The 12,979-nt window shown below is 33.6% G+C and overlaps 2 protein-coding genes across 3 annotated transcripts; both read right to left on the bottom strand.

Moving 5' to 3' along the window:
* Nucleotides 1-555: 555 nt before the first annotated feature.
* On the bottom strand, nucleotides 556-6,145 carry LOC100815915 (signal peptide peptidase-like 2). Its single transcript, XM_003538285.5, has 14 exons — nucleotides 5,681-6,145; nucleotides 5,329-5,487; nucleotides 5,113-5,224; nucleotides 4,815-4,934; nucleotides 4,474-4,625; nucleotides 4,185-4,367; nucleotides 3,902-3,936; nucleotides 3,193-3,349; nucleotides 2,983-3,036; nucleotides 1,883-1,975; nucleotides 1,649-1,791; nucleotides 1,246-1,316; nucleotides 979-1,062; nucleotides 556-842 (listed from the first exon to the last, which is right to left on the bottom strand). The coding sequence occupies exons 1-14, from the start codon at nucleotides 5,825-5,827 to the stop codon at nucleotides 721-723; spliced, it is 1,632 nt and encodes a 543-aa protein (XP_003538333.1). The 5' UTR covers nucleotides 5,828-6,145; the 3' UTR covers nucleotides 556-720.
* An 886-nt stretch (nucleotides 6,146-7,031) lies between these two features.
* Nucleotides 7,032-10,960, bottom strand: LOC112998369 (uncharacterized). 2 transcript variants are annotated; one of them, XM_026124343.2, is made up of 3 exons: nucleotides 10,658-10,960; nucleotides 8,045-9,915; nucleotides 7,032-7,661 (listed from the first exon to the last, which is right to left on the bottom strand). In XM_026124343.2, the coding sequence occupies exons 2-3, from the start codon at nucleotides 9,902-9,904 to the stop codon at nucleotides 7,350-7,352; spliced, it is 2,172 nt and encodes a 723-aa protein (XP_025980128.1). In that variant the 5' UTR covers nucleotides 9,905-9,915; nucleotides 10,658-10,960; the 3' UTR covers nucleotides 7,032-7,349. The 2 variants fall into 2 exon arrangements, with proteins under 2 accessions (XP_025980128.1, XP_025980127.1); XM_026124342.2 differs by having other exon boundaries at nucleotides 8,045-9,923.
* Nucleotides 10,961-12,979: the final 2,019 nt, after the last annotated feature.

The following is a 12,979-nucleotide window of genomic DNA, read 5'->3' on the forward strand; positions in this document are numbered from 1 at the left end:
ACGAAACAGGTGTTAAATTTTTTATTAACAAGTGTTTTACATTCTTTAATAAAAAGGAAAAGAAATATGAGTAGCAATGATGAGCACCCTCTTCCCACGCCTCACCTCCAGGCTATAACTCTAGGCCACCCAAACTTTTTCCATGAAGCATGGAGGAGATGCCATCAGTAAATAGAAATTATACTGATACTAAAATCCTGTACAAAAAGTTAAGCGATAAAGAAAAATAAGAAAAGGAGTGTGCAGATTAAGATGGTTAATGCGATGGAAAGAAATAAAAAAATATTGCATAAATTTATTGTAAAAATAAGTGCCCTAAAAGTGAAAATGGATAGTCTCAATGATGTACAAAAATAATGTTTGCAAGCGTCCTTATGATGATATGATAGGAAATCAAAAGTTAAATCTTATGAAAAGATGTTATCAATAAATTCATAAATTTATGAAAAGGTGTTATCAGTTTATTTATTTTTATGATGAAAAGATGTTATCAATAAATTCTTATCATGAAGTTATTATATGAATAAGTCATCTAAAGATTTCTATGTCGAACAATTTGAACAAACTCTACATTAATTGTAGACATTTACTATAAATGTGAGCCCCTGCTTTGTTTAAAGGGGATTGGTTACATGAAACTATGGTGCTTAATTGAAGATAAGCCATGCATTGCATACACCGAATTACATCACACAGGTACAAAGTTACAACGTCATTCACTCATTCAAGGCTTAATTCTCCACTGTGTTGGAGTCTTATATGTGGGCAGGGTGTTTCAGGTTCTCCACTTGTCCACAAAACCCTCAAATCTCCTCGCTTCCGCCCCAATGTCATCAGGGTCCCTGCATTAATGCATGAAACCATTAGCACCTAACTATATATAACTACTAAGCTGTTCAGAAATATCCTTGATAGTAGATGATTTCATTTTTTTTCTTGATAAAAAATGATAAAATAATATTTTTTCATCAAAAGTACCAAGGGTAAATGGAACGATGTATAGTAGTGCCGGTTGGCCATGCCCGTCCATCAAGTTTAGTGCCACGTACGTAATTAAAAGGCCTACCAACATTAGGAACAAGTCAGGTCATTTGTATGTACTCAATCAATCATGTAACTTTTAAATCAATAATAAAAAAATGATTTTATATTGAAAAAGTTTCTCATGAATATTTGTTTTTATAATTTGAAAAAAATAGTTATTGAAGTCAATAACAGACAAGGTGATTGGTATTTGGTTCTCACCAAAGCCATATGCAACCATTGCCCACAAGAAATATCCACTTCTAAGGCTCTTATTTGCCAGCCAATCGTACCTGCAAAAACATTTTGATCAGGAAAGCTTTTTCATCAACTAAAAACTTGCTTAAAAAGTATACTGCAACAGCCTTGCTCTTCCATTTGTTTTTAGAATGATGAATTACGATAATTCATCCAATAGAAGGACTAGAAAATTGCTGGTTTAAGAACTCAAAATTCCTTCATTCTTCTACCTTCTCAGGTTATAAATGTGAAAACAAAATTCCTGATAAATAGGCTGAAGCAACATTCCAATCCATAAAATTTGGACCTTGTTATTCAAATCAAATTTTGGGTTGACATAAGTCATGCAAGGGATAAGGGGTAGAAAGGAGGGAGGAAATAAAACCTGAGTGAGAATGCCACCAGCATTCCTGGTAAAAGGATGTCTCCAAAACCTATGATGCTGTAACCACCCCATGGATCAAAAATACGAGGGAACTTCAGTAACATGGGAATTCCATCTTCTCCACTTCGATCACCTCGGGCTACCTATGGTGAGTAAAAAGTAAGAAAAATTAAAATTAGTAAATACATAGGGTGATAGTGATTGTCATGAATTAGAATAGAGCATAATACTAACCACAATCATGACACTTTCCTTGAAAAACTTCTTTGAGACAAACACCCAAAAGATGTCGTAAATGAAGGCACAGCCGAGAAGTACTGTACCAACCTAATTCAGGAAACAATCAAATCAAATAACACAAGTATCTTAGGGCCTAGTCGAGATAGTTGCTAGTTTTAATTTTTAAAAACTAAAACCAATTTTTAGTTTTAGTTTTTTGCGATGACTGGTGGTGTGGTGACAATGATAGTCAACGGTAGAGATGTTAGTGGTGATAGCAGTAGTGATGGTGGCAACAACAATCATGATCGTAACAATGTGGCATCAACAATGGTGTTAGTAGGTGGTCATGGAAGTAATGACAATGATGATGGTAGTGACAATATTGGTTGACTAGCCATAGCAGTAGCGACAACAATGGTAGTGGTGGTGGTAGGTGAGTGTGGACGGGGGCAATGGAAGTGGAGATGACAGTTGCAGCGATGACCAGTGGTAGTGGTCATAGTGACAGTAATGATGATAGTGGTGACAACCAATGGTGGTGGTCGGTGGTGAAGGCAGCAGCAGCTGATCGGTAGTAATGGTGGTGACTGTGATAGTAGCAGTAACATGTGGGCCTTTTAGGAGAGTTGGGAGATTTGAATGGGTTATTTTTACAACTAAAAACCAATTCTTTTTTAGTTTTAAAAATTAAGTTAAAAATGTTTTGAAACTTGGTTAACAATCAATTCATTTAGCTAAACACATTTTGTTTTGAAATTTGCATTTGAAAAAAAAAATTAAAAACTTACAATCACCCAGAACAAGCCCTTGATTTTCATAAAGAAACATTTCATGTACCATAAATATATCAAGACAGACTCTAACTTGACAAATTACAGATGTGAGTCTTTGCTGAAAAAGCAGGAGTGGAAAATAGAAGCAATGCAACACCAGATGCACTTACCAATTAAATATGTTGTTAGTTCATTTCTTCCCAATAAAAGATGTACCAAAAAATTGACTAAGTAAATATCAGAGTGCCCATTAAATGGCTTCTACTGAAAAGTAACAGTATTCAAGAATAATTTTATCATAAAGTGCAGGACAAACATAATATAAGCTTAAATAATTACCTTGAGATTTGGTACATGTACAATCTGTAGAACTGTGATTATCAGTGCAATTCCCTGTTAGAACAACCAATGAAAAAGAAATTATGATTAAACGGACAGTGACTGTCTTTGAAAATGACAAATTTCCTTTAGACCTTGAGTGTCTGTCTACATGATATGTTTGAACGAGAGGAATAACACATTTAAGACTGGAGAAAAATTTATCCTTACAAGTATATCTTGACCAATCCAGGCAAAGGATACGTTGCGATAAACTGCCCAGAGAACGGCAAATGTTATACAGAATGGAGAAACAGCCAAAGTCAGGTATGAAATGGCTCCTAAGAAAGGTACTTTGATGTATGACTCTCCAGCATGCTTGAACCACCTGCACAGGAAAACAAAATAAGATTCTTCTACAACATTGTGGAGGAAGTGAGGAACACAACGACAACTTCAATTAAAAAGGACATAAAAGAATGCAAGGCTGGAAACTCAAACATTCTAGAACACAGCATCATCAATCTTTGAAATTTGAAAATTACTCTCAAACGTGAGGAAAGAAGAGACTAATTTACCTTATGACATGATTTTCACCAGTACAAGGTATTAAAGCATCCTGATCCTATATCATTTGAAACATTTATATAATATATAATATACTTTATGAAAATAATTAATGAAATATACATTTAAATGAAAAGGTAAGATAATTCCTTTAATGCTTAAGAAATCAAGCTGATCACAAAAGGCAACCCATCCAAATTCCAACAGGATTTGTTATTATCATAAAACACATGTCCACTCTCCCCGAATCCAATTTGAGCTTCTCAAATAATTAAAGAGGAATTGCTTTAAAAAATAAAATATGGCAACCTTAATAGATGGATACTAAGACTAAAAATTATTAATAACATTCATTAAAGATGATACACCACACCTGGACAAAAGAGCAACCAAGCATGTTTGCAAGCCCTACACATACAAGAAAAAATGTGGTTAGTGATGACTTGGCAGAGAATAACATGGCAAATTGGCAGGAAAGACAGAATTTGAATTCGGTTATGGAAACAGAGATTTTTTATAAAATGCACTCATGCAATATCATAGACATTAAACTGTTGGCTTCTTTTTCCTACATAGACATAATAAGCATAGATTTTTTTTTTTCCTCACAGATGCAAAATTATCGAATTTTAGACTGATTTAGTGGAAGTTCATACCTCAATACCACCAATACAGAAGAGAACAACCAAGACATCAATGAACCACGACGACATCAATTTGTAAAGCATAAACAGGAAACATGAAGCAAATACAACAAAAAGCACTGCAGCTTTCACATTCATGTTTACAACTCCGCTAACACTAGCATATTTAGTGTTTGGGATTTCATCTGAAGCATCCTATAAAAAAGAAAAAATTAACAGTAAGTAGTAGCATCAACAACATATTAAGAAAAGAAATGAGAATCCAACTTGAGAAAATACTAAAAGAATAGGAAAAACATACCTTTAGTAGCTTATCCTGTTCAATAGCTGCTTCTCGGGTTGTCCAAGCTGACCAATATGATGCACACAATATTGTAAGAACTGCCATCATCCAAAGAAATACTTCTGCTATGTCAACAGCTGGTCGAAATGGTGAGTACAGCTGCACAGACACTGCAAAACGGCAAAAAAAATAAATTAGAAAGCTCTCCCCTCCCCTTTAAACAAACAACTAGTAGTTACATTGCAATTAAAGAATCTGCTCATAAGTCATAAGCATTAAAGATGTTGTGACTATCGCTTAGCTAGCTGCATTAAATAGAAACTATTACAAGTCCACAAAACATGCACAAGGAAGCTCACCAGATGAAGTAGTCGTCAGCATTTTTTCCAGCCTTGTACCTGCATCTAATGGAAGCATGACAGCAGGTATGTGTATGTTCAAATCAGTTTCATCAGGTTCGCAAACCATCTTGTACAGTTCTGCAAACAACAAACACAAATAAACTTGACATGAAAAGAGAATTTAAAAAGTGTACATACTAGACATGACCCACCCAACACAACAGTGAAGCAACTTCTCCAACTATTTAAAAAAAAAAAAAAAAAAAACTACCATAAGTAAAGTTGCCTCAATTAAAAAGGACAAAGGAATTTTTACCTTTTTGGTTATTTATGATGAGGATGGCCGAAGCATTAGCATTCTGTGCAATATTTGCTTTTTTTGTGAATGTGCAGTTGCCTCGATCCACCATGATGACATCTCCCACAATCTGACAGTTTACACAACACGGTTGTACTACTAACATTTAGTACTTTGCTACACTCACTGACCAAAGTAAAGTACAATACAACATGTCACACATGAAGAACGAACCTTATTCTTTGGCGGAATACAACAATCCCGAGGATCTGAAAGAATAAGGCGCGTGTGCTTTGCATTTTTCTCTTTGGACACAATAGCTCTGCCAAATCTGGCACCCACACCAACAAATTCAACATCCTCGACACCATTGACCCAAGTTTGCACTTTTACCTGACAATTATAACAAGTTAATCAGCAGTCGAATTGAACTTGGGACTTATTAATTATTCAGGAACTAAATGTCTAATTGTGGACAATATGATTTTGATACTCCATGACCATGCATGCTTCTAGAATGAGGAAAAGGAAAGAAACCCAGAAATGATGAGAGAAAAAGAAGTGAACTTTGTAACGTGGGGTATACCAGAACGAACTGGTTCTCGCAACCGGGCTTTTTGGGAGTTGAATCGTCGTCGTGAACTATGTCCCCAGCTATGGCAGAAGGAGCATCACGGACAAGCAAAATTACAGCAGAAAACAAGAGAATCGAGGAAATCTTCTCCGAAGCCATGGATGCAGTGAGATTTATGAAACCATTACCAGCTCACAGTTCACAGTTGAAACCGAGAGAGACCGACGCAGCCGCGTCTTGGAACAATCAACTTTTGATTTTGATCCATTCAATAAAATAAAGAAGAAATCAAAGCATATTACTATTACTATAGTATTTGTAAATACGAAAGGGAACTGGTGATACAGTCAATTAGTCATATCATATGCATATTATTAGAATCAATGTAAAAATTAATCATAATTAAAAGAAGACGAAGAAGAACAACAAAATGAGTAATGCGGTAAAGTCACGGCAGCAACGCAGACTGCTGTTGGAGGACCAAAATGACACGCCATCCATAAAATTAATTAGTTAGTTAATTTAATTAATAAATTTATATTTTATTTTTAAATTATTCACAAAATTAAATAATTTATTGATAATAATTAATTACTTTGCAAATAATTTAACGAATAATTTTTTCATCAATATATATATTGTTTATAAGTAAATAAATACATTCATTTACATAAAAAATGAATAAGCATACTATTAATAGATTTACAATAAATTAAAAATATAAAAATAAAAATAGTTAAAATTTAAAAGTAGTTCATATTTCTTAAAATTAAGAAAAATGAATTTATTTAAATCTTCATATATTCATAATTCATAGTAGTTGATAATAACGTATTAGTTGATGAAATATTAAAAATACAATTTATCAAAAAAATATTACAAATGACTATCACATTAAACTTTTTTATATCATGACAAGCTCAATGATTTGTCAATATCATTATCACGCAACCAGTTTTAGTAGAGGAAAAAGATTATATCATAATATTATTACGTAATTAGTTAATAACGTAATTATTTGACAATGTAGACTAAGATCAAATTTTAAATTTTTACAGGAATTAAAAAATAAAGGACTAAAAAACCAAATATTGAGTATTTTATAGGAGGACCAAATATCTAGGTCAAGTATATTTGATTAAATCCAATTAATAATTAATAATTATTATAAAGTTGAAATCTCCATCAACAAGCATGTAGAGTTAAAGTGTACATTATATACAGGGAGAGAAAGAGGGATTGGTTAGTCCAGAGGTTCAGCGGGGTTTGATCCCCGGCAACGGCAAGTTTCTTTTTTTTAAAACAAATTACTGGATTGATTTCCAGTATCATGTTTACATACAGAAAGGACTGGAATCCAGAATAGAATCATTTCCCTCTAATTATCCCATTACTTTATGGACAATAATATTCTGTTCTATTTGGTGTTACAAAGTATGATTCCAACATTAGCAGCAATCATCCACATTTTCTTCATGCGACAATATACACATTCTTTTGACTATCGTGAGTAGTAACCCAGTCTCAGTTCAAATAAGCACAAGCAGAGAATGTAGCACTTGCTACCAACTTTAAGGTCAAACCAGCAACAGCAATGGCTTAAATTATGGATTACTGCAGTAGGTTTTGGTCAAGTGCACACTACACTTTTAAACTCGTGCAATAGGAGAGAAAGGTGGGTTTAGCACGTAGGGTCGAGGAATTCCCTTATGAATCTTGTACCTCCTCCTTTTAACGAGTTCTTATTCCCTTCTTTTGTGACTGAGTTGATAAATAATTCTACCTCCTCCTCAAGAAGCATTTTCAATGAATTGCATCGAGATATCTGTTGGTTTTTCTCCTGCCCCGCCCCACTGAAGGTGGAGTTGCCATGCAAAATAGCAACACAAATGGAGAAAGCTTGTAACGGGGATAGGTTTGCATGGAAATCAACTGCATATTGCCCCTCTTCAACCATCGTCATGCCAAAGGTAGGAGTTCTCTCTTTGGCTCCCTATGCACCAGAATGAGAGATAGGTAACATAAAAAAAAATCAAAATCTCATAAATGAACCATGATAAAAGGGCAGCACTGAATGAAACAGAAAAGGCTTCAATTGGAATCACAACGGCATTTGACATCTTATGAAGATGCATGCCTCATGGAATTAGATCATCGTGCAATATAGAGACTAGAGTCAGTATCATTTTGATTTTTATCCTATTGTAGATGCATATATGTTCATTTGGGAAGAGAAAATACTAAAGTTAAATTCAGACGAATTAAACCAACAAAAAAAAAAAAACATGAAAGGAAAACTTGAGGCATGACTATTTTTCTATATAAATCTATTTTAAGTCCTTTAGTGAAAGAATTTATGAGAAATTCAAGCTTTACCTGAGTGAAAAGTTCCAGTGTCTGATATCCCTCCATAAGAGTGCGATCTTCAGCAAATTGAATGCTAGGATTGCCTAAAAGAATAAGGGGACAAGCCATGTCCCAGCCGCCACAATCACAACCTCCACCATGTTTCCATCTATCAAGTAAGGATGAGGGACCCTGGCTTTCAGCACTTGGCAAACCATGGCTCCCGGTTGGTAGCACCACCTTCACCTGTTCTAGGACTTTCCTATCATGAAGGCTCTTTCTACTCTGATCTACACCTGAAGAGAGATCACCTAATTTTGAATGCGCTTCAGCATTTATTCTATCCCTTCTTTTGTATTTCAAGCTTTCTCTCTTGCGAAATGGAATTTGCAAAACAATGGCAGCCATTTCAGGGTTTGAATGCAATTCTGTGGATGACAAAGGATAGGAATTTGAATTATCAAAATCTGCATTGCCTGATAGAAGCTTGTTTTTAGTGGACAAAGTCTCTTCATCTGGCCTGAAAGTTTCTCCCTTCATTCCTCCATGAGAAGCTTTTAGAGTTTTAGAACAATGCTGCTCGCTGTAACACTTTTTTTCAGGAGAAACGTGTTTGCTTGAGTGTGTAAGATCATACAACACAAATTGTGTTACAATAGAGTTGTCAAACACTCCACCTTCTAATTTCGAGCATGAATTAGAGGAAACCAGCATCTGTGCTACCATTGATGAGTCTTCGTCACAATAATGGGATCCCAAGTCAGAGGCAGTACTTTTCTTTCTATTATCCATTGAATGAAAGGTATATACCCAATTGAAAGCATTGCCTGATTTCCATGTCTTGGCCACAAAGACATCTTCAGGGCACTTTACCTTAAACTCAAAAAATGGAAGTCCTTGTTTGTTTTTCAACTTGAGATTGCCATGAAGATGAACAGGAGAACATGATAGACCTGAAAACTGGATATCTCTATTGATAAAATCAGAAATAATGTCAGAATGCTTTGCTGTGTTAAAGAAGTCATTCAGCAAAGATCTCTGATAAGTCCTGTTTCTTGTACCATTTCTAGTGTCAGTTAATTTTACCACAGTAGTTTCCAGAACACAACTCACTGGGCTTGTCAAAGATTTTGACTTTGTAAATGAATTTAACCTTTTCCTGATGGAGGTGAGTGAGACTTTTGGACTTGATCTTGGTGAGCAGTCACTCTCTGATGGAGATTGCATGTGAGAGATTTCAACCATAGAAGAGAGTGGCTTTTGTAATCCATGAACTGTCTCTTTTTTAGGATGAAAATTACCATCAATTGGTGAACCAGAAACCTTCTCACTTCTGATTTCTGTAGAACCAATCCCTTCTACTGCACCATATTTTTCATCCCAAACATCTGAATTTATGCAAAATTCAATATAGCCATTTGAAGTGTTGTTCTCTATACTAGTCCAGGAACCAGAAACAGATGGAGATGGTGAGTCACTCAGATTTTCATCATCTGAACCACACAGAGAATCAACAACACTACCTGAAAAAGAGGCATCACTACTCCTAGATGAGATTTCTATTTTTTTCCTTCCCCTCATGGTGCCCATTTTCTTTATATTTATAACTTGCTCTGAACTCGGATACTTGGAACCTTGCGTCATTTCTATGTTACCTTCCAGTCCATGAGATCTACAGGGAAGGCTCTTTGGTGAAGTACTGCGGAAGCGACCAAAATTGATATCGGCAAAGTTCTCTTTGAGTTGCAAAAACTCATCTTTCCCAGTGGGTTTCCCATTTTTACATCTTTTCTTCACATTCAAACAATATTGATGAGGTGGAAGAACAGTATCAGGACTGAGACCCACGCAAGACTTGTCATTCAGATCAAACTCCAATTCTTGTCCCATCCTCAAGAACCCTGCAATACTATTAAAAAGAAAAATGAAAAAAAGAATAATTACTTTGCAAGAGAGAGATCCAATTGCATTTGACACAATGCTACATTTGCTTTATAATTGAAAGAGGTTTAAATCTTATTTTTACAACTAATCTATGCATGTTTAGCTCAACTTCCCAATCAGCACAGAAATATCATAATATTGCAGTCATTTTTGAGTTCACACTATATTTAATAATGGTTTGCCTCATAATTTTGAGATAAAAAGAGGAAAATCACAATTGAGGCAGAATGTGATAATATTTCACAAAACAAATTGTTAATTGCAGGTAAGAAAGGGCACCTACAATACACAACAGATATCTACATTTTTTAAAATATCAAACTTTACAATGCCAATTACAAGCTCGCAGCAATTGCAAACAACCATTATTGGAAAGGAAGGAAGTGTACCAAACAGTGAAATTAGAAGTTAAAAATGGGATTGCTGAAAACTAAAAAGTAACGATTTTGATTCCCAACACCCCCACTTCCAAAAAATTCCTATATGATCTGTAGCTTAAAAAATTGCAAAAGCAAAAGGTAAAAACATGAATAACACCCAGAATTTGAGTAAAAAACATGAATAACACTAAAATTGAAGCACAAATGTTAAGTAATAATATTCTAAAAATGAAAATAATGTTCACTTTAATACCAAAACCATAACCGTAACAGTAGAAAATTAAAAAAAATGAAAAGCAGTGAAAGGAAAGGGCCATACTGTAGTAGATGTTGCAGAAGTGAATTGAAACCGAAGGAAGAGCTTCAACACATACACACAATCATCGTCTCCAAACTTGAGCAAAAGTGTCCAAGAGTATATATAACAGAAGAAAAGAGCAATCCTTCATGACCGTTGGAGGATGAAGAAGAAGAAGTGAAGCATGATAAATGGTGCCAAAAAGTGAAAGTGGGAACAGAGAATAACACAGAACTCTCTCACACACGAAAAGGAGGGAAAATAAGAGACAGCAAGCAGATGATCCTCTGTACATGTCTCTACTGCCACTTGCCACTGTTACTAAAGCTATGTCCTTTCATCAAGCGCCATCATTATGTCAAATGCTGCGGCTCCTTTTTTTCAATAAATATATTTTTTGTTTTTGTAAATATTAAAAAATTTATAATTCATTTTTATAAAAAAAATTAATATATTTTTTGATCTCGTAAAATTGAAAATTATTATTTTTTGGATCAGGCTTGGACAATCTAAGCCTACGTGATATTTTTAAAACTTAAATTATAAGATAAAATATATTTTTTATCCATATAAATATAAAAATGTTCGGAATCCGTCTCTACAAAATTTTGAATTTTTTTTGTCTCAAAAAAATAAAATTTGTTACTTTTTTATCCGAACATAGGTTTAAATAAATTCAAATCAATGTGTCACTCTTTCATTGATTCTATTGATGACTATGAGAGTGAGTGATTTCTAAGGGTTAAAAATTGGGAAAAACAATCACAAAATTATAAATCTCTCTTTCCTAACTTTCTTTATCTTCTTCGTACATGAGGCTAGTCCGAGAGAGAGGTGAATTCAGAAGTCGGATTGTTGAGTTTGTCGGCAACATTTGATTCCGATCGAACATTGAAATTAATATTGTAATGTTAAGTTTGAGAGTGAAGATCTTATATTTTCAGAAGGAAAGAGAATTCAAAGAGGAAGAAGATGACACGGTTAATAAGGTGATTTGATCAATACATTTGAACAGATAATTTAAAAAAGAAAAAGAAAAAAATATTTATTTAAATTCGAAGATGAAGAAAGTTAAAGAATCAGGTTAGGAAAGAAAGATTTACAAATTTGTGGGATTTTCTTCTACCATTTTTAACTCCCATAAGTCACTCACTTCCACCGTCATCATTAGTGAATGAAAGAGTAACACGTAGGTTCAGGTGATTCCGATACCTGAACCTATGTCCAGGTAAAAAAGTAATAGATTTTAATTTTTTTGAAAACGAAAAAAAGACTCAATTTTATAAGGATAGATTCTAACATTTTAATATTTATAGAGACAAAAAATATAATTTAACTTATAATTTAAGTTTTAAAAAATGTCATGTAAGCTCGGATTTGTCCAAGTTTAGTTTTAAACCAAAAAATAACACATTTCAATTTTATGAGGATGAAAAACATACCGAAATTTTTTGCAAGGACGAATTCTGAACTTTTCGATATTTATAGGGACAAAAAACATATTTTAACATTATTATTATTATTGAGAAATGTTAGCAAGTATTTTTGACACACTTTCACTGAAATTTAAAATAAAGTATAAAATTATTTTATAATTGTATGAGTTAATAATCAAAATTGTTCAAGAAAGTGTGAGAAACTGAAAATAATAAATTAGTATTATAGATAATTTAATAATAAATTAATCACTAAAATTTATAATTTATTGTCAAATTGATTCTTAAATATTATAATTTAATAATAAAATAACCTCACAAATTTAACGACAAAATTGATTTGTTGAACTTTTTATTCATTCAAAAATTAAATTTATATTTGTTTTATTTTAATGATCAATTTATCACTGTGTCACATTAATTTTGGTTAAAATTTAGTTAATAAAAAATATGTTAATATTTTCTTTTTCATATTAATATTTTGTTATTTAAAATATATATATATGGGTCTCACTCAGCCATCAGAATGTGGGACCAGTGACACAGGGCCTAGTCAAGCTCAAAACCGAGCAAGACTGCGAGAGAATAAATGAGCGTGCACCCACGGTTAAAAGACAAATAACCTCATCATAAAGGGCAACCTCTTCCACTGAGACTGAGTGAATAAAAAGCAAGGATGATAAGAGTAAGACCGCAATCCCATGAAATTAATAATTAATCACTGTACATATGATGATAAGATAATAAAAGGCATTTTGATCATAAGATAGGTCGTGTGATAATGATAATGTTTTCTGTTGGTGTTGGGTCAAAAAGTGTTGTGGTCATTTTTGGGAAGCAGAAGGTAAGAAATGAAATATAGTGGCATCTTGCATGTTCTTGGTTTGCGAGGCGGCAAACCAAATTC

The sequence above is a fragment of the Glycine max genome, chromosome 11 (assembly GCF_000004515.6).
Source record: "Glycine max cultivar Williams 82 chromosome 11, Glycine_max_v4.0, whole genome shotgun sequence".
Taxonomy (NCBI): domain Eukaryota; kingdom Viridiplantae; phylum Streptophyta; class Magnoliopsida; order Fabales; family Fabaceae; genus Glycine; species Glycine max.

Bases quoted from the DNA above. Each gene is read 5' to 3' on its own strand.
- LOC100815915 (XM_003538285.5), bottom strand. From the start codon at position 5,827: ATGGCTTCGGAGAAGATTTCCTCGATTCTCTTGTTTTCTGCTGTAATT. The intron at 5,488-5,680 runs GTATACCCCACG...TATAATTGTCAG, and splicing joins GCGAGAACCAGTTCGTTCTG to GTAAAAGTGCAAACTTGGGT. The intron at 843-978 runs GTACTTTTGATG...GCATTAATGCAG, and splicing joins CATCGTTCCATTTACCCTTG to GGACCCTGATGACATTGGGG.
- LOC112998369 (XM_026124343.2), bottom strand. From the start codon at position 9,904: ATGGGACAAGAATTGGAGTTTGATCTGAATGACAAGTCTTGCGTGGGT. The intron at 7,662-8,044 runs GTAAAGCTTGAA...TCTGGTGCATAG, and splicing joins CACTGGAACTTTTCACTCAG to GGAGCCAAAGAGAGAACTCC.